This window comes from Mesocricetus auratus, unplaced genomic scaffold, assembly GCF_017639785.1.
Source record: "Mesocricetus auratus isolate SY011 unplaced genomic scaffold, BCM_Maur_2.0 Super-Scaffold_100008, whole genome shotgun sequence".
NCBI classification, from domain to species: Eukaryota; Metazoa; Chordata; class Mammalia; order Rodentia; family Cricetidae; genus Mesocricetus; species Mesocricetus auratus.
In genome coordinates, this window is record NW_024429192.1 from 83,711,740 (window position 1) to 83,736,567 (window position 24,828).

General features: G+C 39.6%; 1 protein-coding gene across 8 annotated transcripts in view; it reads left to right on the forward strand.

Annotated features, from left to right (window-relative positions):
• Cdk8 (cyclin dependent kinase 8) overlaps nt 1-24,828 on the forward strand; it is a 71,284-nt gene that overhangs the window by 20,401 nt on the left and 26,055 nt on the right. For 6 of the 8 annotated variants that reach the window (XM_040751362.1, XM_040751363.1, XM_040751364.1 and 3 more), the window contains 3 exons: nt 7,470-7,545; nt 15,140-15,250; nt 18,333-18,473. In XM_040751362.1, coding sequence (XP_040607296.1) covers nt 7,470-7,545; nt 15,140-15,250; nt 18,333-18,473 — 328 coding nt within the window. The remainder of the gene's footprint in view (nt 1-7,469; nt 7,546-15,139; nt 15,251-18,332; nt 18,474-24,828) is intronic. The other 2 variants (XM_040751365.1, XM_040751366.1) reach the window with 2 other exon arrangements.

The following is a 24,828-nucleotide window of genomic DNA, read 5'->3' on the forward strand; positions in this document are numbered from 1 at the left end:
TTTTGGGACAGGTGGCCAACATTAACCTGTAGGGCTGCTGGAGCTGGGACTTTCCCCCCTTAAAACCCAGTTCCACTATGATCTAAAAGGAATTTTAATTTATATGAGCATTTATAATCCACTTGGGTATCATATACATAATATAAAAAGGTAAGTACATGTGGGTAACAAATACATTGTCTTACTTTCCTCTTGCTTTAATAAAATAGACTAGCAAAAACATCTTTTTTTTTTTTTTTTGGTTTTTTGAGACAGGGTTTCTCTGTATTGTTTTGGAGGCTATCCTGGAACTAGCTCTTGTAGACCAGGCTGGCCTCGAACTCACAGAGATCCGCCTGCCTCTGCCTCCCAAGTGCTGGGATTAAAGGCGTGCGCCACCAACGCCCGGCTTAGCAAAAACATCTTAAGAGAGGAAGGAGGAAGGGTTTGTTTAGTTTGAGGTTGCAGATCATGGCAGGGAAGTGTAGAGTAGCAGGAGCTGCTGATAGTGTTTTTTAGTATCAGTAAGAGTAAGAAATAACCTCTAGATATCCATTATTTTCTAGTCCTCGGTAAGGTCTTTTTTTTGTGAGTTAAGTTACAAAGTTAGCTTCCATGAAGGAAGGCCCACCTTTCAGACCAGGAACACAAAATTGGGTAAAGGTTCCTCCTCCTTCCCCATTTTGTTTAGACAGGGTCTCGCTGTGCCACATAGGCCATTTTCAAACTCTGAATTTTCCTACCCAAACTCTTTAGTTCTAGCCCTTCACCCCATATCCCTGGCCAGTATGTCAGTAGACTTTTTGTTTTGTTTTTTACAATTTCTTGTTTGAGCTGTAGAGTTCCAGCAACAAAAGACTTAAGCCTAACAGAAGAATAAAGAAAATAGTAGCCAGGACATACTACAAACACATGAGGTGGGGGGGAGGGATAGTTATATGAAAACAAATTGTTTTGGGAAAAACCTTGGCATTTGGACTCTTGTCAGAGTGACTTTTATTATCTTTTTTTGTTTGTTTGTTTGTTTGTTTTTGTTTTTCCAGCAGGATTTCTCTATATTGCTCTGGCTGTCCTAGAACTCATTCTGTAGACCATTCTGGCCTTGAACAGAGATCCGCCTGCCTCTGCCTCCTGAGTGCTGCACCATCAATTTCCAGAAACCTTTATTATCTTAGTCATGGATTAATGCTTGTGTCTCCCAAAGGCGTGTGCCACCACTGCCCAGCTAGAGTATATAATTTTGACTTTTTTTTTTCAGTTTCAACTTCTAAATCACTGGTGCCAAAAAAAAAAAAAAAAAGGACCCACCCTGAGGTCACCAGAAACTGTTTTTTGTTTTTTGTTTTTTGTTTTTTTTTGTAATGTTAGGGACCGGGCTCTGGGCTGTCCTAGACAAGTATTTTGCCAGTAAGTAATAGACTTAGCTCTCTTACTTGGTTTTTAAATTATGGCCTATCAACAACCAACCCAGTGTGAATTTTCTAGCGTTTCTGTGTCTATTTAGGGCATAGTTTATCAGCACTAGTTTCTCCCTTTTTAGGAAATAGAAGAGTAGCATGGATCAAACCTTCCCTGAAGAAAGCAAAGAGAATAAACATTTAGATTTGACGGGTCACATGTAATCTCCTTTTTTTGTGGGATGTGGGGTGAATAGGTGAGTTTATTTTAAGCCATTGTTTAAAAATATAAAAACCTACATAGCTTGTGGACAGTATTTTAATGGGCCATGTACTGAATTTAATTATTAGACACTAGCTTGCTGTAATAACATTCTCTAGAGGAACAAAACTGATGGGATGAAAAAAAGTACAGAATTTATTAAGTCAGCTTAAGTTAAAATATTAACAATAGCGGCCTCATTCCTGAGGCTGAGAACCCAGTAGTTTTTTGGTTCTTGAGGCTTGGTGTCTCAGGGGTTAAGAGTTATTACACACAGTGGCTGTCTCTCACTGGGAAAGCTGACAACCCAGTAATTGGCTCAGTCCACAAGGTTGGGTGCCTCAGCAGTTCCAATCTGGCCTCAGAAGGTTCCTGGAAAGCACCAGGTCTTTAGTCAACAATGGAAGTACTGGTTCTGAAGCCAGTGACAGTATCAGCAGCAGCAGCCACAGGGACAGTCAACACTGTGACAGGAAGGGCCAAGCATGGGAACAGCAAGTCAGATGCTCTCCCTTCTGCTACAGTCCTTCTTTATGTGGGCTGCTGTAAGAAGGTGTTGCCCACACGTGGTCTTTCCTCATCAATTAAGGCAATCAGGACAGTTCTTCAGTTGAGGCTCCTATTCATAGGATGCTGATTTGTGACAAGTCCTTTATTGCTGCCCCATGGCACATAGCACGAATGGAAATACAAGAGAGATAAAGTCATAGGGTATTATACGAGAGGGACTTCCTTGCTGAGCGTTTTCTTCATTGAGCAGCAAAGACTGTACAGTACGAATCACCTTGGAGTTTGAAGACCTGTAAACCAGCTGCAGAGAAACCAAGTCAATAGAAGCCTTGTTAGTTGGGTGTACTCTAACTTTCTCACAAGAAAGGGATAGTGATTTTTGGCCTCTGTGTCATATGCTTTTGATCTCTGATTCCCAGGAAACAATGCCAAAACTTTGACCAAGGCTTTGTTCAGATCTCACGTATGAGTAGCTGGAAAGTCTTATGGTAATTAGATAAAGTTCAGAGAAGGAAGCTGCTGAATTCTCTTTTAAATTAGAAAAGATCAGTTCCCAGGAAAGAGACTTGGGTATCGAGCCCTTTAATATCCACCCATTATGGGATGATGGCAGCCTTCTGCCTCTGATGGTCAGAGGTTCTTTGTGATTATCTCTTATGTGTTACATGTACTAGGGATATACCTTCTCAGATTGCCTTGTGTCTTCTCTGAGCTAAGGTAGAAAAGTGCATGTGTGAGGGTCTGCCTATTCCTGTTTTCAGACAGCATCATCTGATGGTCCACTGGAGTAGATACCAGAGATTGTGGATCTGCTCTAGGACTTGCTGAAAACATGGAGGGTGCTTATGGAAAATCTAAGAGCAGAACTGTCCTGAGGAACTGCTCACTCCCTCAAGGGAGATCTCATCAAAGAAAATAATTGGGAAAATACGTGCAGCCTTCAGCATTCAGGAAATGATAAAGATAGAATGTGTGTGGGTCAGGCATGGTGGCTTATAACCTATAATTCCATACTGAAGAGACTGGGCTGCTCAGAGATTGAGGCCAGTCTGAGCTCCATAGTGTGTTTAAGAAAGTATAAGCAACCAGGAGGCCTGTCTCCACAAACAAACAAAAACACTGGGTTTGGGGTCTACAGGACAGATAACAGGGATGTTGAGGCCCTGAGATCTGAGTCTCCTACCATTTTCATTGTCTGTGCAGTCTTCCTGTTAGCTTCTACTTCCATAGGGTACAGTCTAAAGCTGGGCAGGTGTTTGGATTCAGTCTTAACAAATGTGCAGTTATTAGTATATCTTTTTCTCTCTGGACAAAATTGCAGAAAAAAAGCTGTAACTACAAGTATTAACTTGATTAGAACTTCAGTGATGTGAAGAGGTTGGAATATTATTTCAAATCCAATGCCAAAGTTAACACACTACTTTAGCCCTCTGTCTCCAGCCACTTATTGCCCACCTCTGCCCTGGCTTCTACAAACCCAAAAATGTCTTCAGACAGCATCAGGTATCTATAGCAGAGATTCCCCAGCTTTGCAATAACCCACCTCCCTGATGTTTCCACCAACGTATTTTAAAAGTGCCGTAGTTTATGATTTAATTTGTTTGGTTATGTAAAACTTCATGGAACTGATTTGGAGTTGGACTGACACAGGGTCACACAAGTCTCTGTTCCCAGGACACACTCACTCATGTTTGGTTCTAGAATAAACTGTTTCATACCCTTCTTTGAGGTGAGGATTGTATTTTTACCTCCATGCCCCCTTTGTTTACAAAAAGTCAGATTTTATTTAAATACAGACATTCATAAACAACATCCATATTAGTTATAGCCTGCTTATTGAATAAGGGTGAGCTTGGAGGCATACTAGGAGAATATCTAAGGTGGTAATTTGTTTTGCACTGTAGAACCCCCTTCCACCATCAAATTACCCAATTAATTTATTTTTTAATTCTTATTTATCTATTTATTTTTGTTTTTTTTGAGACAAAGTTTCTCTGTATTGCTTTGGAGGTTGTCCTGGAGCTCGCTCTGTAGACCAAGCTGACCTCATACTCACAGAGATTCGCCTGCCTCTACTCCCAAGTGCTGGGATTAAGAGTGTGAGCCACCAGCACCTGGCCCCAATTAATTTACAATATCATAAAGTATGAAAGACTGTTTGTTATTCTGTTAAGGCCTTAAGGGTGGTAACGTGAGGAATTGTGAGTAGACAATGTCTGGGTTATTAGCAGGCCACTGAGTAGTTCGTTGACAGTCAGAGGACAACCTTGGTTGTCATTTTTCTGGATGTTGTCCACTTTCACTGGCTGCACCTTACCAATCAGGCTAAGCTGGCTGGCCAGTAAAGCTGTCTCTACCTCTCCAGCCCTGGGGATCACAAGCACCCATTGTCAAACCCAGCATTTTCTTCTGGGGTTCTGAGGCTGGAACTCGGGTCCTCATGCTTGCAAGGCAAGGGGCTTGTCCATCTGAGCTTGTCCATTCCCTAGTCCTCAAGTGTCTTTTTTGCTGCTGTTGTTGTTTTGTTTTTCGAGGCAGAGTTTCTCTGTGTAGTTTTGGAACCTGTCTTGGAACTCACTCTGTAGACCAGGCTGGCCTAGAGATTGCCTTCCTCTGCCTTCTGAATGCTGGGATTAAAGGCATGCACCACCACTGCCCTGCTAAGTTTGTATAAATTTTAACTTTTTGTAATATATGTATTTATTTTATAGTAGTAAACAACAAGGTATTATCTACATATATTTTTATGCATTCATGGCATACCTAACATTTTCTTAATTTTTGTAATGTTTCTAGGCTACATAGTTTATCTACATTTTTCGTATTTTCATATGTATTAAGAAAATTGCATATTAATAGACCTTCAAAGCTCAAACCTATGTTGTTCAAGGATTAGCTATACTTACAACACTATGCTAGTATTTATTTATAATTTGACTGCTCATGTTGGATCATTATTGAAACCAGTAAGTAAATCTTTTTAATCTCTTAAGTATCTTTTCTTTAAACACGTGTAGATGGTGGGGTGTGGTGACACACACTTTTAATATCAGCACTCAGGTGGCAGAGGCAAGTAGATTTCTGTGAGTTTGAGACCAGCTTAGTCTATAAATTGAGTTTAGATCAACCAAGGCTGCCAAATGAAATCCTGTCTCAAAAAAAAAAAAAAAAAAGCTAAGCCAAAAGAAAAGAGAGTCCCAGTTAAGGGATAGCCAAATCAGACTGATACGTGGACTTGTTTGCAGCAGGCTGTCTTAATAGTAATGTAGGAGGGCCCAGCCTGCTGGGGATGGTGGCACCATTCTCTGAGTAGGTGGTTCAGGGATACATGAGAAAGCTAGCTAAGGTTCTGGAGAGATGCCAACAGATAAAAGCACTGCTGCTCTTAAAGGACTCGAGTTCAGTTCCTAGCATGCGTGGAACTGTTATAATTCCCACTTGAGGAATATGACGCTTTCTTCTGGTCTCTGTGGGCATGAGAGAGAGAGAGAGGGAGGGAGGGAGGGAGGGAGGGAGGGAGGGAGGGAGGGAGGGAGGGAGGCAGAGAATGTGTGTGTGCGCGCATGCGTGCACTTTCTCATACTCACAGACACAGACAAAAAAATCTCTAATGAAAGAAAGCTAAAAAACAAAAGGCTAGCTAAGCACAAGTCTTTGAGTAAGCTAGCAAGCAGTGATTCTCCGTGGTTTTTGCTTCAAATTCCTACTTGAGTTTCTGCTCTGACTTCGTTCAATAATGGGTTGTATCCTCTTAATTGTTCTTGGTCATGAAATTTGTCACAGCCACGAAGGTGAAGCTAGAACAGAACGTGAAGGTGAACGAGCCAGTGTTTGATTGAATTTAGTATTTCCATGCCTGTCACACTATTTGTCTTTGGAGGGCTCAAATCTAAGATGTTAATCTCCTACCTTGGACAGTGCAGAATATATTGTATAATGTTTTATTAGTTAATACCCTGCATATAATATGTCTAGTACACTTATTCTAATCCCAGTGTGTTTATTTTTATGTCTTTACTTATTTCGGACTTTGAAAAACCATTTAGACTTAGTGAATATTAAAGTACAGTTATCCTTAATTTATTTCTTATTGTATGAGAGCTGTGGTGCTTTTACTGTGAAGTATGTTGTAAAGTCCATTGTAAAACAATTTCACCCTGGGAAGTACTATCATGATTGAATAATTCAGATTTGTTTATCTGAGGATTTGGTAGAAATACGTTGTAAAAGAAAAAATAATGTAAAATTTTCTTTGCCCTTTGTTTGTTTGTTTGTTTTGTTTTTTGAGACAGGGTTTCTCTGTGTAGCTTTAGAGCTTGTCCTGGAACTCACTCTGTAGACCAGAATGGCCTCAAACTCACAGAGATCCACCTGCCTCTGCCTCCTGAGTGCTGGGACTAAAGGCATGTGCCACCACCTCCCGGCTGTAAGATTTAATAATAACTTAAAGAATAAAGCCTTAAGTGACCTTAGCTAGCTTTACAAGGGGCTGATTCAGTCCCCCACTGTATTCACCCCACATTTCCTGTTAAGGTATGACCTTATAATACAAGTCATCAAAGTGGAATATTCTTCAACTTTTCTATTTCTTGATCTTCTTCAGGGTCCTCAATAATATCCATGAAAATGAAGGTCCTCAGAGCCTGAGCCATTCTCCCAGTTAGATATGTCTTCTGAGAAGTCTTTGCTTGGGTCTGCATCAGAGTCACCCCTGAACTAAGTCAGAAAACCCCTGGATTTACACTGGGCCTGCTGTAGCACTTGAATTGTGTTATAGCAGATTAGTTACTTATGATGACAGATATATGAAACTGGTAATAGGTAAAATCCTTGTGTATGCCCAGTTTTTAGGACAGTTCTTGATGTATACTATTTAGAAGTAGGTGCTAAGAGAATGTCTATCAAAGGTGCCTGGGTGTAACCTAAGTTATACATTATGAGAGTATGATTATAATGTGTTTAGTTTTTAAAGTTACAACCATTTTGTGCTTTACTGTTGTATCTTGGCTTTTCTGATCCTTTGACATGTAAACTGATTTTACAGATAAAGCTTTATTTTATAATTAGAAGAAAACTTGTCTGTAGGAGTCAGGAGCTCCATCCCTGACTCTGTCCTGAGCAAGTAACGGGAGTTCCAGACAAGGCTTTACATTCTGGTGCTGTTAACACCCCTCCACAAGTAATTGCCTTGACCTACATATCTAAGAAGATTTTCCTGTCTGGCATTGGTGTTAAACATAGTTTTGTTTTTATGTAGTACTTTATTAAAGTGCATGCAAACATAGAGCTACCTGTATATTAAAATAACCTTGTTTTTGCAGGAAGGACGATAAAGACTACGCTTTAAAACAAATAGAAGGAACTGGAATCTCTATGTCAGCATGCAGAGAAATAGCAGTAAGTGAAGTTTTTGTTATTACCATATCAGCTGATTTCTAAGTCTCAACTGGCAGGTCTCTGCTGGGTTTGCCATCATATGAATTGAAAGCTGGTAAATGTTTTTCTAAACAAATATTTATAGAAAAAATTTTAAGAAGTGAAGGTGGCATTTAGTTATTTGGGATAAATTAATTTTAGTTGTTTATATGAACACCTTCCCCCAATAAACATCACTGTAGGGGTAAGCCCCACAAAGCTATCTGCCCTAAGGGTGGGGATAAGGGAATTCTGGACTTGTGGAGATAAAAGGAAGTGAAAGAGAAACGAATCCCTCTTCTCTCTTCCTCTGGAAGCCTGCCACGCTTCTGACTCCCCAGCCTTTTGTGTGTAAGTTCTTATTCTGATATATAAATATATTATATTCCATATTGCATTGACCTCCATCAACATATCACTAATTCTTAATTGTTAACTTAAATCTAGTCAATGACAGTTATTAATATAAAGTTTTCTTTGGCTGGTGTGATATTTGATGTCTTTATGTATACCAGATAAAATTGAAATTCTTTTTTTTTTTTTTTTTTTTTTTTTTTTGGTTTTTCGAGACAGGGTTTCTCTGTGGCTTTGGAGGCTGTCCTGGAACTCGCTCTGTAGACCAGGCTGGCCTGGAACTCACAGAGATCCGCCTGCCTCTGCCTCCCGAGTCCTGGGATTAAAGGCGTGCGCCACCAACGCCTGGGGATAAAATTGAAATTCTGTTGTTTTATTATCACCTTATCTGTTCAGTTGTCTTTTGGAAGCATAGCTTCCCATGTAGTAATTAGAATCTCTTTACTCCAAAGGAAGTAAACTGTGACTCTGAGCTACTGAGATGGCTCTGTAGGTAAAGGTGCTTACTGTAAGCTATATAACCTGAGTTCAGTTCCCAAACCTTCCTGATAGAGTGAGAGGACCAACTCTCACTAATCTTCCTCTGACCTTCACATACACATACCATGATGGAAACACACACAATGACAATAAAGTTTTTAAAAAATGTGGTTCCGAATGTATGTTTCCTGACTCTATAATCAGACTTGCATGGGTATATATCACAGTCTCTGCCCGTGTTATTACATTAGTTTTCCTGTCAGTACGTAAATATGGCTTCTATAATCTAGAAATGTTCCCTTAAATAATCACACTCTTTTAACAGGTTCATGCTAATGTATCTTCAAAGGATGGCCATTTGTTGACAGGACTTTAAAGTAGGAAAAATGAAGATACACAAATTTGGGTCTCTGTGTCTGAGTATTTTTATACTGTTGGGAAAAGAGAGTCATAAATCTTAACAGGGGAAATAAGTGAGCCTGGTGTCATGGTAGAAATACATGGGAAAAGGAAAGACTGCTTGTTGAACAGAGTTGGCCAAGCATCTGTCTCCATGGTATCTTCAGCGATAGGACCTAGCCATTTCTCTTGAGCAACCCAGAGCAATGGCAATTGTAGCAGGCTTTCTTTTGGGGCCGCCAACCATCTCTCAAATAAAGACACAGAAACTTATTATTAGTTGTGAATACTCAGGCTTAGCATAGGCTTGTCCCACTAGCTCTTATAACTTATTTTAACCTGTTTTTCTTTGTCTATAGTTTGCCTTGGGACTTTTTATCTTTCTTTCTGTATACCCTACTCTGTATCTGGCTGGTATCTGGCTGACTGGCAGATGGCTGGCCCCGGGCATCTCCCTTTCTTTCTCCCTCATTCTCTCCCTGCCCACCAGCCCTGTCTGTTCCTCTATTGCCTAGCTATTGGCCATTCAGCTTTTTATTAGACCAAGTTGCCTTAAGCAGGCAAAGCAACACATCTTTACATCATTAAACTAATGCAGCATACACAATGTAACAAACTTTCACATAGTTGAAGTAATATTCCACAACAGGTAATAGCCTTAATTATTTTGTAGGGCCTCCCACACTGGGGCTGGGAGGAGCTTAATCCACTCAAGTGAGGTCACTCCATTACACAGGTTTTTTAAAATTATATTTTCATGGATAGTATTTATTATAGATAAATTTGTACATATTTATATATTTTAACATATCTAAGCATCATGAACACAACCTTTTAAATGTGAGACTGAAATGTACATTAATAAACATAGAAAATTAGTTTTGGCCTATTTAATTTGACCGTTAATTACTTATCCCAAGCCCAAAGGGCATAGGCAAATGGCTATAACTATTAATTATACTCTAATAAAACTAAAAAGTATAGGTTTCTATATGACTTTTTTATGAATCTTTCACTTTTATGAATCCTTCCCTCTGTGTCCTGCCACTGTGGGTGGCAGTAGATGATGACGCAGACCATCCCACGGGGCTTTTTCTGAAAGTATACAAATGCTATCACTAAAGAGCACTAAGGGTTCCCTAGTGTCCATAGACACTTGAGATAGCCCTCAGCATGCAGACAAGAGACCTAGAAATGGCAGCAACTATATCCAGGCTCCAAACAGTGCTCCAGGCACCAAATAAGCCTAGCTAGTTAGTGGGTAGCAGTGACTGCTTGCTCACAGCAACTGTGGAAGGACAGAGGGTACTTGTCGCTACTAATGACTCCCAGGGCAGAGGCAAGCAGCTCCATAAGTAAACTTCACACAGGTGTGGCTCTGAGCACCCCTAAGAGAATGTGACGGTTAACATCAACATGGAACAGTGGAAGAATAAGCAGGAGACATCAAAACCGATCCCACACCAGTTTGTTGGGGCAGTTAGCAGGTTGATCATGTGGACTTTGGAGAAGCAGCAGACAGAGCATAAGCCATCTGGATCCCTTTGTTTCCCAAATTGTGTTCAGCCACTCATTCCAACTTCTAAGCTTCTATTTCTCCATGTTAGGTGTATTTCAATTAGCGACTTTCCCCCCCTTTTTTTTTAAATGATTTTTAAATTTTATGTGTCTTTGTGTTTTGTCTGTGTGAGGGTGCCAATCACTTTGAACTGGATTACAGACAGTTGTGAGCTGCCATGTGGGTGCTGGGAATTGAACTCGGGTCCTCTGGAAAAGTGACAATTACTCTTAACAGCTGAGCCATCTCTCCAGCCCATTTTTTCCCCACTCTTGACTCTTGAGATAAGATATTTATACACCAATGATGGTTCATGAAATTCTTTTCTTCTTGCACAGGTCAGTCTTAACAAACTAAAATTCATTCAATCCAGCATGGTGATGTAAGAAGTTAGGCTGATTATGACTGTTGGGGGGAATAAAATGACTGGAAGGAACAAAGGGAGCTTTTAGAGTGCTGATAATATTTGGGTATTTTTTGATGTGGGTTTGGTCCCAAGGGTTTAATACGTAAAAATTCATTGAATTTGGCACTTGTGGTTTGTGCATTTATTTGTTCCATGGTGAGTGTGTAATTAGTCAGAGGACAGCTTGCAGGACTAGGTTCTCACCTTCTATTGTGTGGAACCCAGGAATCAAATTCAGGTTGGTGGTGAGTGCCTTTAAGCTGCTAAACCATCTCAACCACGCATTTATTCTTTATTACTTTTTAAAAATTCAGTTCCAATTAAATGTAAACATCACATTAAAATTAGCCAGATCCAAAGTCTGTACAAGTTAATGAACTTACATATAGCTGGGACTGTCATTTAAAACAGAAAGTGTGAAGCTTCACATTAAATTTTACACTCACTATCAAGCATATATTATGTATATATCCCTCACCAAACAAATGACAAGACATTTGTTTGTTTGTTTGTTTGTTTGATTGATTGATTGATTGATTGATTTAAAGACAGGGTTTCTATGTAGCCCTGGAAATCTTGGAACTTGCTATGTAGTCCAGACTGACCTCAAAACTGCCTCCTGAGTGCAGGGGCTAAAGGCCTATACCAACATGCCCAGCTACAAAATATTTTTTTAGATAAACGTAATTGTGCTTGCCCTTACCTATATCTCAATAAATGTAAATGCGTTTATACACATAAAGAAACAGCAAAGTGTTCATTTAATTTACCTGTCAAGGTAATCTACATTTAAGCTTGGGCAGGATCTTTTTGTTTTGTTTTGTTTTGAGACTGGGTTTCTCTGTGTAGCCCTGGAACTCACTCTGTAGACCAGGCTGGTATTTAACTCACAGAGATCTGCCAGTCTCTGCCTCCCAAGTGCTGGAATTAAAGATACCACCACTGCCCAGTTAAATTTGTTGGGTTTTTTGTTTTGTTTTTTGTTTGTTTATTTGTTTTGTTTTTTGTTTTTTTCGAGACAGGGTTTTTCTGTGGCTTTGTAGGCTGTCCTGGAACTTGCTCTGTAGACCAGGCTAGCCTCAAACTCACAGAGATCCGCCTGCCTCTGCCTCCCGAGTGCTGTTTTTTGGTTTTTGTTGTTGTTGTTTTGGTTTTTCGAGACAGGGTTTCTCTGTGGCTTTGGAGACTGTCCTGGAACTAGCTCTTGTAGACCAGGCTGGTCTCGAACTCACAGATATCCGCCTGCCTCTGCCTCCTGAGTGCTGGGATAAAAGGCATGCGCCACCACCGCCCGGCTAAGTTTGGTTCTTATATTTTTGGTTGTGAGCCTAGCCTTTAACGGCTGAGCCATCTCTCCAGCCCTAAGTTTGGTTCTTAAATAATATTTATTACAAATAAAAATTTTAGGAGGATTCCTGTTGTTCACTTTGATCTGTTGTCACTCCTACCCAGGCTAGACTGTGACATGTATCATTAACATGTTCTGGATCTGGTGCAGTCATTCCTCAGGGAGCATTTATAAAAGGGGAAGAGAGAATTTTGAAAGGTTCTTCCAAAGCCAGGACATGGCAAAGGTCTCATTTTATTGTGAGCTATATGTTCATTTTCATAGTTCCTATGGGCTGGAATCTCTTTAGCTTAGTATACTGGCTACTGTGCAAGTAGGTGTAAGTTGCCCACTACCAGCGTGCCAGAGAGTATCTGATAGATGGTATGGGTCCATGGTTAGAACGTTTTCATAACGCACTTCACTCCAACCTCAACGTCTCTGTTTTTTTAATCAGTTTCTAAGAGTTTGGTTGAAGAAAGATTCTTCAATTTAAATTTTGAAATAATTTGGAATAATTAAGGTTCAGTTTGGCTGTTACCATGATTAAGGTATACATTTAGATCTTGGTTTTTCTTTTAGAAATAGAGTGTCAGGGTCGGGGAGATGGTTTAGTTGGTCTTGCAATCATGAAGATCTTTATTCCGTTCTTAGCTTCCAAGTAGAAATGTCTGCCATGGTCATAGCAGGGCATGCTTGTAGTCTAGGTGCCTGAAGTGAAGACATGAGGCTTCCTGGGACTTCCTGGCCTTCTGATCTACTGTAATTGGAGAACTGCAAGCTCCAATGTCTGAGAATGACACCAGAGGTTATCCTCTGGCCTGTGCACACACATGCACCCCATATACAGAGACATGCACCTGCACACACATGTGCAAATTCATAATTTCTTAAGAAAAGAAAACACTGTCTTTTTGAAAATATTAGAAGTTTTCTTACCTAGTTTTTCCTCTTCACTCTGAGTGGCATATATTGTCATGTATGTTTTTAAATATTATTATTTTTTGTACTTTGTAAGTTTAAATTAAATATGATAACTAGGGTGAATCAGGTTTATAGTGAATGAAATATTCAAAGTAGACATATGCTCAGAAAATTAAAATTTCCCCCACTGGTAAAATTGGAAAAATAATTGTTTTCTTTGAATAAAGTGGGTATGGATACATTTAAACCTTTTATTTTGTAAAGATTAACCAGTTCTCCACAAATGAAAAAAAAAGTAAGTTCTACTAAAAGCCAGTTTAGTTCCTGGGATCCAGATGTCTCCATTGACAAGCTCTGGGAATACAGGCATACACTGCCATGTCTAGCTTAATAAATGTATTTTGATGATGTTATATTTAACTTAAGATTTATCAGACTGTAAGTCTATTGTAAGCTGAGGAGTGTATCTTTATACAATGGAATGTTTCCTATAAAAAGAAAAAAAATGCTGCATGCTCCAACAAGGATGGACCTTGAAGATAATACTGAGTGAATGAGCCAGACACAAAAAGGATAAGTATGAAGCTGGGTAGCTAAAATGCTTTCAAGGTCTTAAGTTTGACCCCTAGGATCTACGAAAAAAAGAAAGGCATAATGATACATGTCAGTGCTTGTAATCCCATGAAAGAGGAGGTGAGAATAGATGGACCTTTGCTGCTTACCAGTCAGCCTGTCTATGTGGCAAATTCTAGGCCAATGAGACATCTTCTCAAAGATGGATGGATGATAGGTAGATGACTAAATAAATGGGTTGGGGAGATGACCCAGTGATTAAGCACTTGCTCTTCTTTTGTTTTTTTGTTTTTTGTTTTTGTTTTTGAAGACAGGGTTTCTCTGTAGCTTTGGAGGCTCTCCTAGAACTAGCTCTTGTAGACCAGGCTGGTCTCGAATTTTTAGAGATCCGCCAGCCTTCCAAGTGCTGGGATTAAAACCACCGCCCGGCTTAAACACTTGCTCTTCCAGAGGATATGAGTTTGATCACTAAGCACCCACATCTGGTGGCCCACAACTGCTTATAACTCCAGCTCCTGGGATTTGGTTCCCACTTCTCATCTAAGTGGCCACATGCACATGTAGCAGACACACTGATACACATACATACACATAAAAATCAATCAATTACAGGGATGGCACCTCAAAAGTGATACCCAAAGTTGCCCTTCCTCCTGCTAACTCCTCGGTACTGGGAGTACAGGTACATGCCTGTCAATACAAAAGAGAAAGTCACAGTGTTATGAGAACCAATACTGGGCGCCTACTATAGAAACCCTTAGAGTTTACCCAGAGCTGGATTATTGATACAGTATTTCTGCTTGGAATGTTAAAAAAATTTTATAATAGTGATGGTTTGAATATATTTAATGCCATCAATTTGTGGATTTAAAAATGGCTATAATTGAAGCTGGGCGTGGTTGGTGCACGCCTTTAAACCCAGCACTCCAGAAACAGAGGCAGGCAGATCTCTGTGAGTTTGATGCCAGCCTGGTCTACAGAGAGAGTGCCAGGGTATGCTCCAAAGCTACATAGAGAAACCCTGTCTTGTAAAACCAAAAAGAAGAAAAAGAAGGCTATAATTGTAATTTTGATAAAAAGTTAAGATCACCAGTCAAGCAACAAATGGCAGATTTGCTGTTACCTTTTCTCAGTATCTTTTTCCCTGCAGGTTTTTCTGTCACAAAGCACCTGTTTTGCAATCACACTCTGGGTGTTTATTGATTGTTTAATATCAGTAAGTGCTGACTTTGTGTTGCCTTTGAATTGCAGCTCAGGTGGCTGGGTGGGTGGGGTCTGATAATACTGAGTCCTGCTTTGTTGCCCAAGCTGGCTGTGGACTCCTGGGCGTCTTGTTGTCTTCCTGCTTCAGCATTCATCGTTGGAGACCTTTGTTCAGTTCCTAGCAGCCATAGAAATGTCTGCCATGGTGATAGCAGGGCGTGCTCATAATCTGTATATACGTGTATGTCATAATCTGTATATACATGTATGTATAATTTGGTGTGATTCTTTTTTTTCCTTTTTTAGTATCATCTTTGTGTTAAATTTTGAATGAATCTCCTTTGTTTTGTAGTTACTTCGAGAGCTTAAGCACCCAAACGTCATCTCTCTTCAGAAGGTGTTTCTGTCTCATGCTGATCGGAAAGTATGGCTTCTCTTTGACTATGCTGAACATGACCTTTGGGTAAGGTGGACTGCTGGTAGATAGGCCTGTTATTTTCAGTCAGCTTGGAAGTAACTAAACAGTTAGCTTCCACTGCACTAGAAATCACCTTACCTGCAAGCTTTGGCTTTGTTCAGTGGGTAGAGTTACCTTACCAAAATGCTAGGAAGCAGAAGTATTTCAGATGTGGGGCTATTCATTTGTATATATTTTATGAGACATCTTAGAGGCTGAACTCATGTCTAAACTTGAAATTCACTGTGCTTTAATTTTATATTTACCTTATACATATAGCTTGAAGAAAGTGTCATACAATGTTTAGAATAATTTTGAATGTGAAATAGTGTTTCATGGCATGGAAACATGTTATATCTCAGAAAGTTCTGAATGTTGAATCATTTTGGTTCTTCAGGCTAGGGAGACTTCCAGTATTTTTGATCCGGGCGCATTGGCCTTTGTAAGAGACAGTAAAGAAATAAGAGGAGTGTGAACATCTCAGAACATTGTTTCCTAGTTACAGAGTTCATTAAAAGGTGACTTATTTTGCCGTAAGGTTTTGAAAAGACATATTTTCCTTTATGGTGTAGTGGGAAGGAATTTAAAATGAAGCAGGACTTGTTGGGTGAGCACAGGTGCTATAAAAGGATAGACAGGTCTAATAATGACTGTCCCTGCATCTGTCCTTTGATGCTAGCAAAGTCTCCTAATAGTCCTGAAGCTGTTACAAGCTGTATGAGCTTAGTATGGGAAACTTACTAATCATTTCTTAGTTACTCACAATTGATATTTAATATGATATGTTCCATTTTCATTGGCAATGTGTTTTACTATTTGGATTGACATACTTTCGCATAAGGAAAAAAGGTTGCTGATAAGGGCCGCATTACAGAACAAGATTAGTGCAAAAATATAATGTAGTGTTTCTTGTGGGTTTGTTTCTTAGGTTTGTCTGGCCTGTGGCATTTTTACATATTTAGACTCAAATTGTGTATTGACGATTTCTCAAATGAGTGATTGTAGTTTACTGGCTTAGCCAATACCATGAAAGACTCATACTATATTGATAAGAATGTATATGCATCTTATCTTAAATCGACAAAAGAAAAACATTGGCCTTACTATCACCCATGTTTGTGCACCCAACCTTAATTAAATTCACACACACACACACACACACACACACACACACACACACACACACACACACACACACACACACAAAATAGGACATGAAAGCAAGAAAGAGGTGTCTGAAGACAGACAAAAGCTATATATTGTATTTAGTGTGATATAGCAGGCATTTTACATATAAGCTATGTTGCATACAATTTGATATATATAAGTAATTTGTTGTCACCTTTTTAATTATTTTACTAATACTGAAGGCAAATGAATATTTTTAACATTAATAATTTCCCTAAAACTTACTTTACTATTTTTTTCTACTTTAATTGGAATATTATATGTGGATTGACTAACATAAGGCAGCAAAAGTTATAATTTAAGAGTTGTTTTGAAAATAATTTAGTCATTGGTGTGATTTATAGCCTGGGTATTGTGATTTGAGTTTTGAGCCTTGGAATATGAAGAATATGTAGACAAGAAATTCCCATGCTATAGACTTTTATTTGTCTGCTTATTTATGGTTTTTTAAGTACTGCTTTTGGAAAAATCACTGTAATATTTGAAGTGTGACCTGAAAAAATACACCTTTAATTATCTTACCTCCTTGGTTTTTATTCTGGGAAGCTTAAAGGTTTCTAGTTCTTTAATATACTTTATTTAAACCTATTTTTATTACATTTGGAGAGTCAGTAGATTTTTTTTCTTACTAACACAGACTTGATATCACATTTTAGGATAATATGTGTTACATATTCTAAATTTTTTAAAAAGATTTTATTATACATATACACGGTTCTGTCTGCACACCAGAAGAGGGCACCAGATCTCATTATAGATGGTTGTGAGCCACCATGTGGTTGCTGGGAATTGAACTCAGGACTTCTGGAAGAACAGCCAGTGCTCTTAATCTCTGAGCTATCTCTCTAGCCCCCATATTCTAAATTATTAAGTAATATCTGAGGTATAAAACTGAGCAGAAACTTAAGGTAGCCTGGTGTTATTATTCAAATGCTGACAGGTATGCATCAACGAATATATTTCTCTTCTCACTGTAGATTTTTTACTACATTTTCCCTCTTGGGAAATGCAGCTCCTTAGTTCTCAACTTACTAGTTATTCCTTCTGTGTGCTATTCTGTGTAACATCTGGTAACAGGTGAAATGTTAGCCTCCAATGTTAAGCACTGCACTTCTGCTCTCATTTTTTTTTAAGCACAAGAATCCATGCTGTGCAGTATGTGTTAGAGATGATGTGCAATGGTGTAGGAGGCATAGCTGACCTGAGATGTCCTCAGATTTGCGGTGTTACACAAGAGAAGGAAGCTCATTGTGAGCGTGAGAACTGGAAAGGAAGAAACCTTTTCATGTACATTTTTTTGTGAAGTGTTTTAATTGATAAAGTTGTACTTCATTTCTCTCTAGTTGTCTAGTCACTTGTACAGAGAAAGCTTTGCAGGGTAGGCTCTTTCCTCATCTGGACCCTTTATGCTTCTAAGTGTATCCAGCTTGAGCTGGCTATCTATTTGCTATCATTTCTTTAGTTTCTATATGTTGGGTGTGTTTTACTGAAACATCCATTTGCTCTTCTTAACCTGTGAGTATCAAAAATTGGTACCACACTTGTGCTGTTCAGTCAGTCAATCAGAATTTTGTCTTTCCCCCTTTTTAATTAATCTTTACAGAAAAAAAAAAAAGGTTCTGTTCTTGGAAATTCCTGCTGGATAAACAGGTCCATAGTGCCCCAGATGTAATTAATTTTAATTTTTTTAAAATGAAGAGCACCCTAGTTCTGGCCTCTCTGTCTTCTTTCATTTCCTGAGATGTCATCACATGCCTTAAAAATGGAGCTGCCCCTTGGTCATTAGGACATGCTTCCTGTGTGTGCTGGTTCTGCTGTTTGTAGTATTGTTGGCATCTTGGGTGATCTCAGCACTGCTGTTCTTATTTGTAATGCTTCTTGTGGTATTTCTTTATTTCAGCATATAATTAAGTTTCACAGAGCTTCAAAAGCCAACAAGAAGCCAGTTCAGTTACCTCGGGGAATGGTGAAGTCACTGTTGTACCAGATCCTAGATGGGATTCACTATCTCCATGCCAACTGGGTGTTGCACAGGGATTTGGTGAGTTGATCCACAGCTGGGTTCAACCAGGAAATGTGTTTATAGTGGGTACTTTTCCCATTCTGTAGAAAATTTTGCCATAGGTAGGTAGGTCTACAGCTCTTGGGATGTGGTGGTGTGTGTGTGTATGTCCTTGTGCTGTTAGTAGGATACACTTACAGGAGGTGGCAGTCAGCTATCTCTTCTACAGCCTTCTTCACTGTTAGCTTAGACAGTGCTGCTTACTGGGCCTAGTGCTGACTGTTTCCACTAGAGTAGATGGCCATCAAGCTGTAGGAAGCCCAGGATATTTGATGTCTCCACCATTTCCTGCAGTATAGTTAGAGCCACACCTGGGTTTGAATGGGTGATGGGAGTCAGATCCTCATACATGTGCAGCACGGACTTTACCTTTTGAGCTGTTTTAAAAACCCCATCTGATGGATTATTATTCATTAAGTCTTCATAGGTTTAAATTACTTGGATTGCTTTCTTGTTGCATAGGTAAATTGTGCTTTTTTTTTTTTAAGTTCTTTTCTGTGTAAAGGTGGTAACTGAAGTTGGCTTTGTATCAGCACCCTTGTTTTAAACAACTACATGTACAGGGAGGACTTTTGTCTCTGACTACGTGTTACATAAGAACAAATTCACAGACTGAAGTGGAGCCCCAGGGCCGTTGTGCTGTGGTGTTGATTCAGTCTCTCCTCTTGGATGAGGGATTCCAGTCAGCTTCTGCTTCCTCTACCCTTAAGTAGTCCTGTCAGAGTGTTAATCAGGAGTCATTTTGTCCTACTTTCATACCCACAGCGCCTTCGGGACCAGTAACAAAGAAGTTTGCTTGAATCCTTTTTCTTATGCTCCTTTCCTAATAGAATTGAAATATTGTGCTTATAAACAGTGGGTTTACAGGAAAAAATAGATAAATCTTTGTTTTTTTTTTTTTTTACGAAGTTGACGATAAATTTCTGTCTGTTTTGTACTACCATCTTTCTTCATGATTTAAAAAGAATGAAAATTCCAGTTAGTAATTCATTTAAAAATATATATTTATTCAGGAAATTCTAAGTGGCTTTTTGTTTGTTTATTTCTCACTCTGTAGAGCAGGCTGGCCTGGAACTTACAAGTGTTGGGATTAAAGGCATGAGCCTCTGAGTAGCTTTCTTAATCAGTGTTTAAGTTTGTCACCGACTGCTTGCAATAGAATGAACTAAAAGCAGTGACAAGGAAACTAGGAACTCCAGTTTCCTCTCTCTTTTGGTGGAGCTCTTATGCAATGTAGAAATGCTCTTTGTGTCTTGGGCTAGTGAAAAATAGGTTCTTGCAGAAAGAAGGTTCTAGTAAAGCCATCTCAACAAAAAAAAGGTTTGGGAGACCAAAGCACCTTAACAGAAGGCAGCAAAAAAATGTATTGTCTGTCTGTAGATGCTGTCCAAATACTAGTGATGAGTACCAAGAGTTAATAGTGTTGTCACTGCTTGCTAGCAATGCTGAGCAGTACTGATGCTGCCCTCTACATCGAGGTACTCTGCATTACCCTTCTGCATACATCACGCTACCTGGCTAGTCGTATATCCAGAATGTTCTTCATGTGGCAGCACCTCCTCTTGTGGCTTCCTTCCTTGAAGTGAGATTTCTCTGTTGTGCTCTGTTGGGTGTATCAGTCCTTTTTTTTTTTTTTTCTTTTTAATGTTATTTTATATCCCAACTGCAGTTTCCCTCCCTCCTCTCCTCCCAGTTCCTCCCTACCACCTCTCTTCTGCAACCCTCCTCCAATCTCCTCCTCTGTTTCTATTCAGAAAAGGACAGGTCTCCCATGGATGTCAGCAAGACGTGGCATATCAAGTTGTAGTAAGACTAAGCACCTCCCTTGTATTCAAGCTAGACAGAGCAATCTAGTATGAGGAATAGGGTCCTAAAAGCCAGCAGAAGAGTTGGAGACATCTTCTGCTCCCACTGTTCAGAGGCCACCAAGAAGACCAAGCTACACCACTGTAACATGTGCGGAGGACCTAGGTCAGTCCTGTGTAGGCTCCCTGGTTGTTGTTGGTTCAGTGTCTGTGAGCTCCTATTAACCCAGTTAGTTGGTTCTCTGGGTTTTCTTGTGGTGTCCTTGCTCTTCTTAAGCATTGCTGACCTGTGTCTCCCAGGCACATAGGTCTTAGAGCTGTTGTATGAACACTTAACATGGCAGGCTCCCTTAAAGCTGGTCACTGTTCAGGTATCAACCTCTCAAACCTAGCTTTCAGAGTGAAAGACTACATTTTCAAAAGTATAAGTACTTGGTATCAGCTAAAACTTAAAATTGGATTTAATTTGGTGTCTATAATTCTTCAAAGTAGCTACATATGATGCTGATGTGTGTGGTAATAAGGTGCTTGCTCTCAGACTCTGTTCAGAAGCCACACAGCTTAGCTTCACATTCTCGGGCATTATATGCAGATAAAACGTTTATCAGAACAAATACAACTCATAGTCCCGTTATAGTTTCTGTGCCTTTGAAGTAAGGTTGATAAATGGTGACAGTGATGCCTGAAACACATTAGATACCTAATGTTATGACTTGACCAGTTAGTTGGTGGAATGTTCTGCGTTGCCACAAGAAACTGAATGGTAAGTTGGATAACTAATACACACAATCCGAAAATACCTTTTTGATAATAGCCAAGGATTTACTGAACTTTCTGTTTAATTAAATCTGGTTTATTATTAATACAAATGCTGGTTTAAGCATGTCTGTGATCCCAGTACCCAAGAGGCAGAGGCAGGAGAATCACAATTTTGAGGCCACCCTGGCTACATTTGCTCTCAAAAATAAACGTGGAAACATTCTTTTGTTGAGATGCATATTGAGCTTTTACAACTAATACTCCTGCTTGGTAAGTGAAGGTTTGTGTTGTCACCATTAATAATCACACAGCGGAGGCTAATAGCTCAGACTTGTTTGTGGTAGAAAATGTAGAGTTGTTCATGTACAGCACTGTGGGCTCAGGGTGAGCAAGGTAAGGGCATTTGCATGGGTGTGTTTTGTTAGTTTCTTGTCAGTGTTGGGAATTGAAGGAAAATGGTCTGATAGGCAGAAAGCACAGATAGTATTTATTTTGTGAAGTAGCTTATGGATCTAAACCAAACCTTTTTATGTTAGAATATTAACATCCCCAGGCGCTAGGAAGTAGAGAGAAAAAGCAAAAGTATATGTGCTTGTGCCCGCCTATCCCTATGCTGGTCCCTCCCTCCCTCTCTGCTGCTGCCCACTTCTTGTCAGTGAGGATGTTTGTAGCAATTACAGTCCTGTCTCTACTGCCCCTGTCCGTGTTAGGCTTTTTAGAGCAGCAGAGCACACAGGGTATTGGCATAGGGACATAAAGAAAGCAGTTTATTTTGGGAAATTGGTTCATGCATTTTAGAGGCTTAGTTATTCTGAATCTGTAGGATAGGATGCAAACTAGAGATCCAGTTTGACATAGGATAAGCGTTGGGCACAGAAACGCATCTGCTGGCGCATCCTTCGTTGCTCACAGCCAGTCTTTTTCTGTTAGAGCCCTCATCTGATTAGATACCTTTTCACAGGAAAGAGGACGTTGACCTTGTAGCACTGTAATGAAGTACTTGACATGGTTAACTTACAAAGAGAAAACATGTATTTTGTCTTACGGTTTTGGAGCTTCCAGTTCATAACAGACAGGACTCGTTGCCTTGGGCCTCTGGTTGGGCGTTAGGTGACAATGATGGAGAATGAGAGATGGAGCAGTGAGACTGGGCTCCCAAACCCATGAAGAGTGAGCTGCTAGTGAGCCATGACAAGGGTTTCCCCTAGGCCTCACCAGAAGGTTCTACCACCTCCCAGAAGACGTTCCAAGTCTGTAGTTCACAGAAATATCTAGAATAATGTTTGACTCAAACACCTATACTAATAAACTCCCAGAGGCTCTGGCTGAAGTTGTTGGGATAAGTTATTCCTATGTTTCTCTCCTATTACCTGGTTATAGCAGGAGGGTGTGTTGATACTTTCCACATGATTGACTGAAGAGGAGCTTGTGGGAATTTCTTATGTAGATATCAGAGGATGTTTAACCCTTTTGTACTTTGGGTGGGAATGTAAAATGATGTAACTTGTGGAAAAGAGTGACGCTTCCTCAAACAGTTAAATGTGGAGTTACCACAACACAGCAATTCTGCTTTTGGATATATACCCAGAAGAAGGCAAAGAGATGTCTCAGAAAGGTGTCCATAAATGCCTTCTTTAAAACTCTGTGCATGCATGCAGGGGTCTGTGTGACTGTCTCTGTGTCTCTCTCTATGTAGGTGCTCATGGAAGCCAGAACTCAACATTGTTGTTTGAAACTGGGTCTCTCATCAGCCTGGGACTTGGCTAGCCCAGGGTCTGTTTCTACCACCTCAGAGCTGGAATTAATAGCACCTATCACCACATTTAGCTTTTCATGTGGGTTCTGGGATTTGAACTTGTGTTCTTGTGACTAAGCTATTTTCTCAGCCCTGTAAATTCTTCTTCTCAGAACTATTATCCACAATAGCAAAGATTTAGAATTAGAAGCAACATGGATGTCCATTGGTGGATGAGCACATAAAAACAATGTAGCATGTACATATAATGAAATATTACCCAGCCTAAAAGGGAGAGAAATTCTGATGTATGTATAATACTGATGAGCCTTGAAAACCTTATGACAGATAAGATTGTCAGGAGTGCACTAAACATTTTCTTTAAACAGCTTTTCGGAAGAAAGAGACTGTAATTGTTAGGTATAATCATTACCTGGGATTTGTTTGGGATTCCATGGATTTATGCTGTGAATTTCTAGGTTGTTTAATTAGGTAGCAAGTAAAACATGAGTTCTATACAATTTAGACAAGGGTAAAACAGACATGGTAACAGTGAAGACAAACTTAATATGAGGTTTGCATTGGTTATAGTTTATAAGTATTGTGCTTGTACTAACAGGATTTTGCTTAAATGACCAGGGAGCCAGTTTCCTCCTGTATCTGCAGACTGATTGTGAAGAACACTTTGGAAATCTAGATCAGTACTTTACATGTGCTTAACATTGACATTGAACATACGTAGTGAGCCACAAACTGTGGGTATGTGTACATGGACCTATTACAGGAGAGATAGCTGTGTGACATGCCTGTTAACGATTTTCTCTATATAGACTTGAAAATGATCTTGAAATTGATGAAAAGTATATGAATATTTGCATTTAAGTCAGACATAACTTTTCTCCATTTTTCATATGACCTGTGAGAGTACATTATTGAATAATTTAGGGGACAGCTCCCATTGTTTGAACAAAGTAGATTATCAGTAATGGTTCCGAAAACAGGACCAGTGTGTGTGGGTTCTTCCGCTTCTTGTTACTAGACACAAGAATTTGCTGAGACTCACACTGCCTCTGACATAAGCTGTAGGTTACTTGTGATGCAGTAATAAGCTCCCAGGCTTTTTTCTCGTGACTTTTAGGCTTTTCTCATTACAAAAGTTTTATTACATAAAATAGTTTTTCTGATGGAATTTAAAATTGGTCTGAATTATCCTGTTGAAAAGCATATAAAAATGTTCTTGTGTGCTACCAAAAGGCATAAAAAATGCACCACCCTGCCTAACTTTTTAGCAATTGTCAGACCTTAGACTTTTATATAGTCCAGATTTCTAAAGGTTTACAAAAGAAACCTGATCTTCAAAGATACAATATAGTTTTTTAAAGTCGGGCCAGGGTAAAGTGACTATCTTAAGGCTTGAGGACCAGAACTCCATTCCCAGCACCCAAATTCAAAAACCAGGAGTGTGCTGCATACCTGTAATCTCAGCCCTAAGGATGTGGACATGGGTGGGTCACTAGGTCTCTAGCCTACTTAGTGAGTTCTAGACCAATGAGAGATTCTGTCCTAAAAAACAAGGACAGCTGAGTTTGTCCTCTGGCCTGCACATGCACCCCACACAATGTGCTAGCAAGAACCTGTACACCCATAGCAACAACAGAAACAATGATAATCAAGTTTTCTCACACCTGACCTAACATTGTTAAAGCTCAGAGCCACACAAATCTTTGTGTCTTTTCAAGTTTGTCCATAAGAAATAATCAAATAGAGAGCAAAGGTTTCCCAGCTTCATGTTGAATGTATCTTCTATTTAAACATCTGTGTCTCTGGCCTGCATGGTTAGTTCTTGGTAAAACCTTTTGAAGGGTCACCATATTACCCCCTTTTACCTCCCCAGTGTGCTTGGTTTTCTCTCCTCAGTATACATGCTGTTATATGACTGTCACCTGTTAGTTAAGGATTGCAGTTTATAGCCTTGGGACTTGTCTAAAGAGAGGAAACCTGAGACTAAAGAGGTCACCAAAAGCTGGGGAGAGAC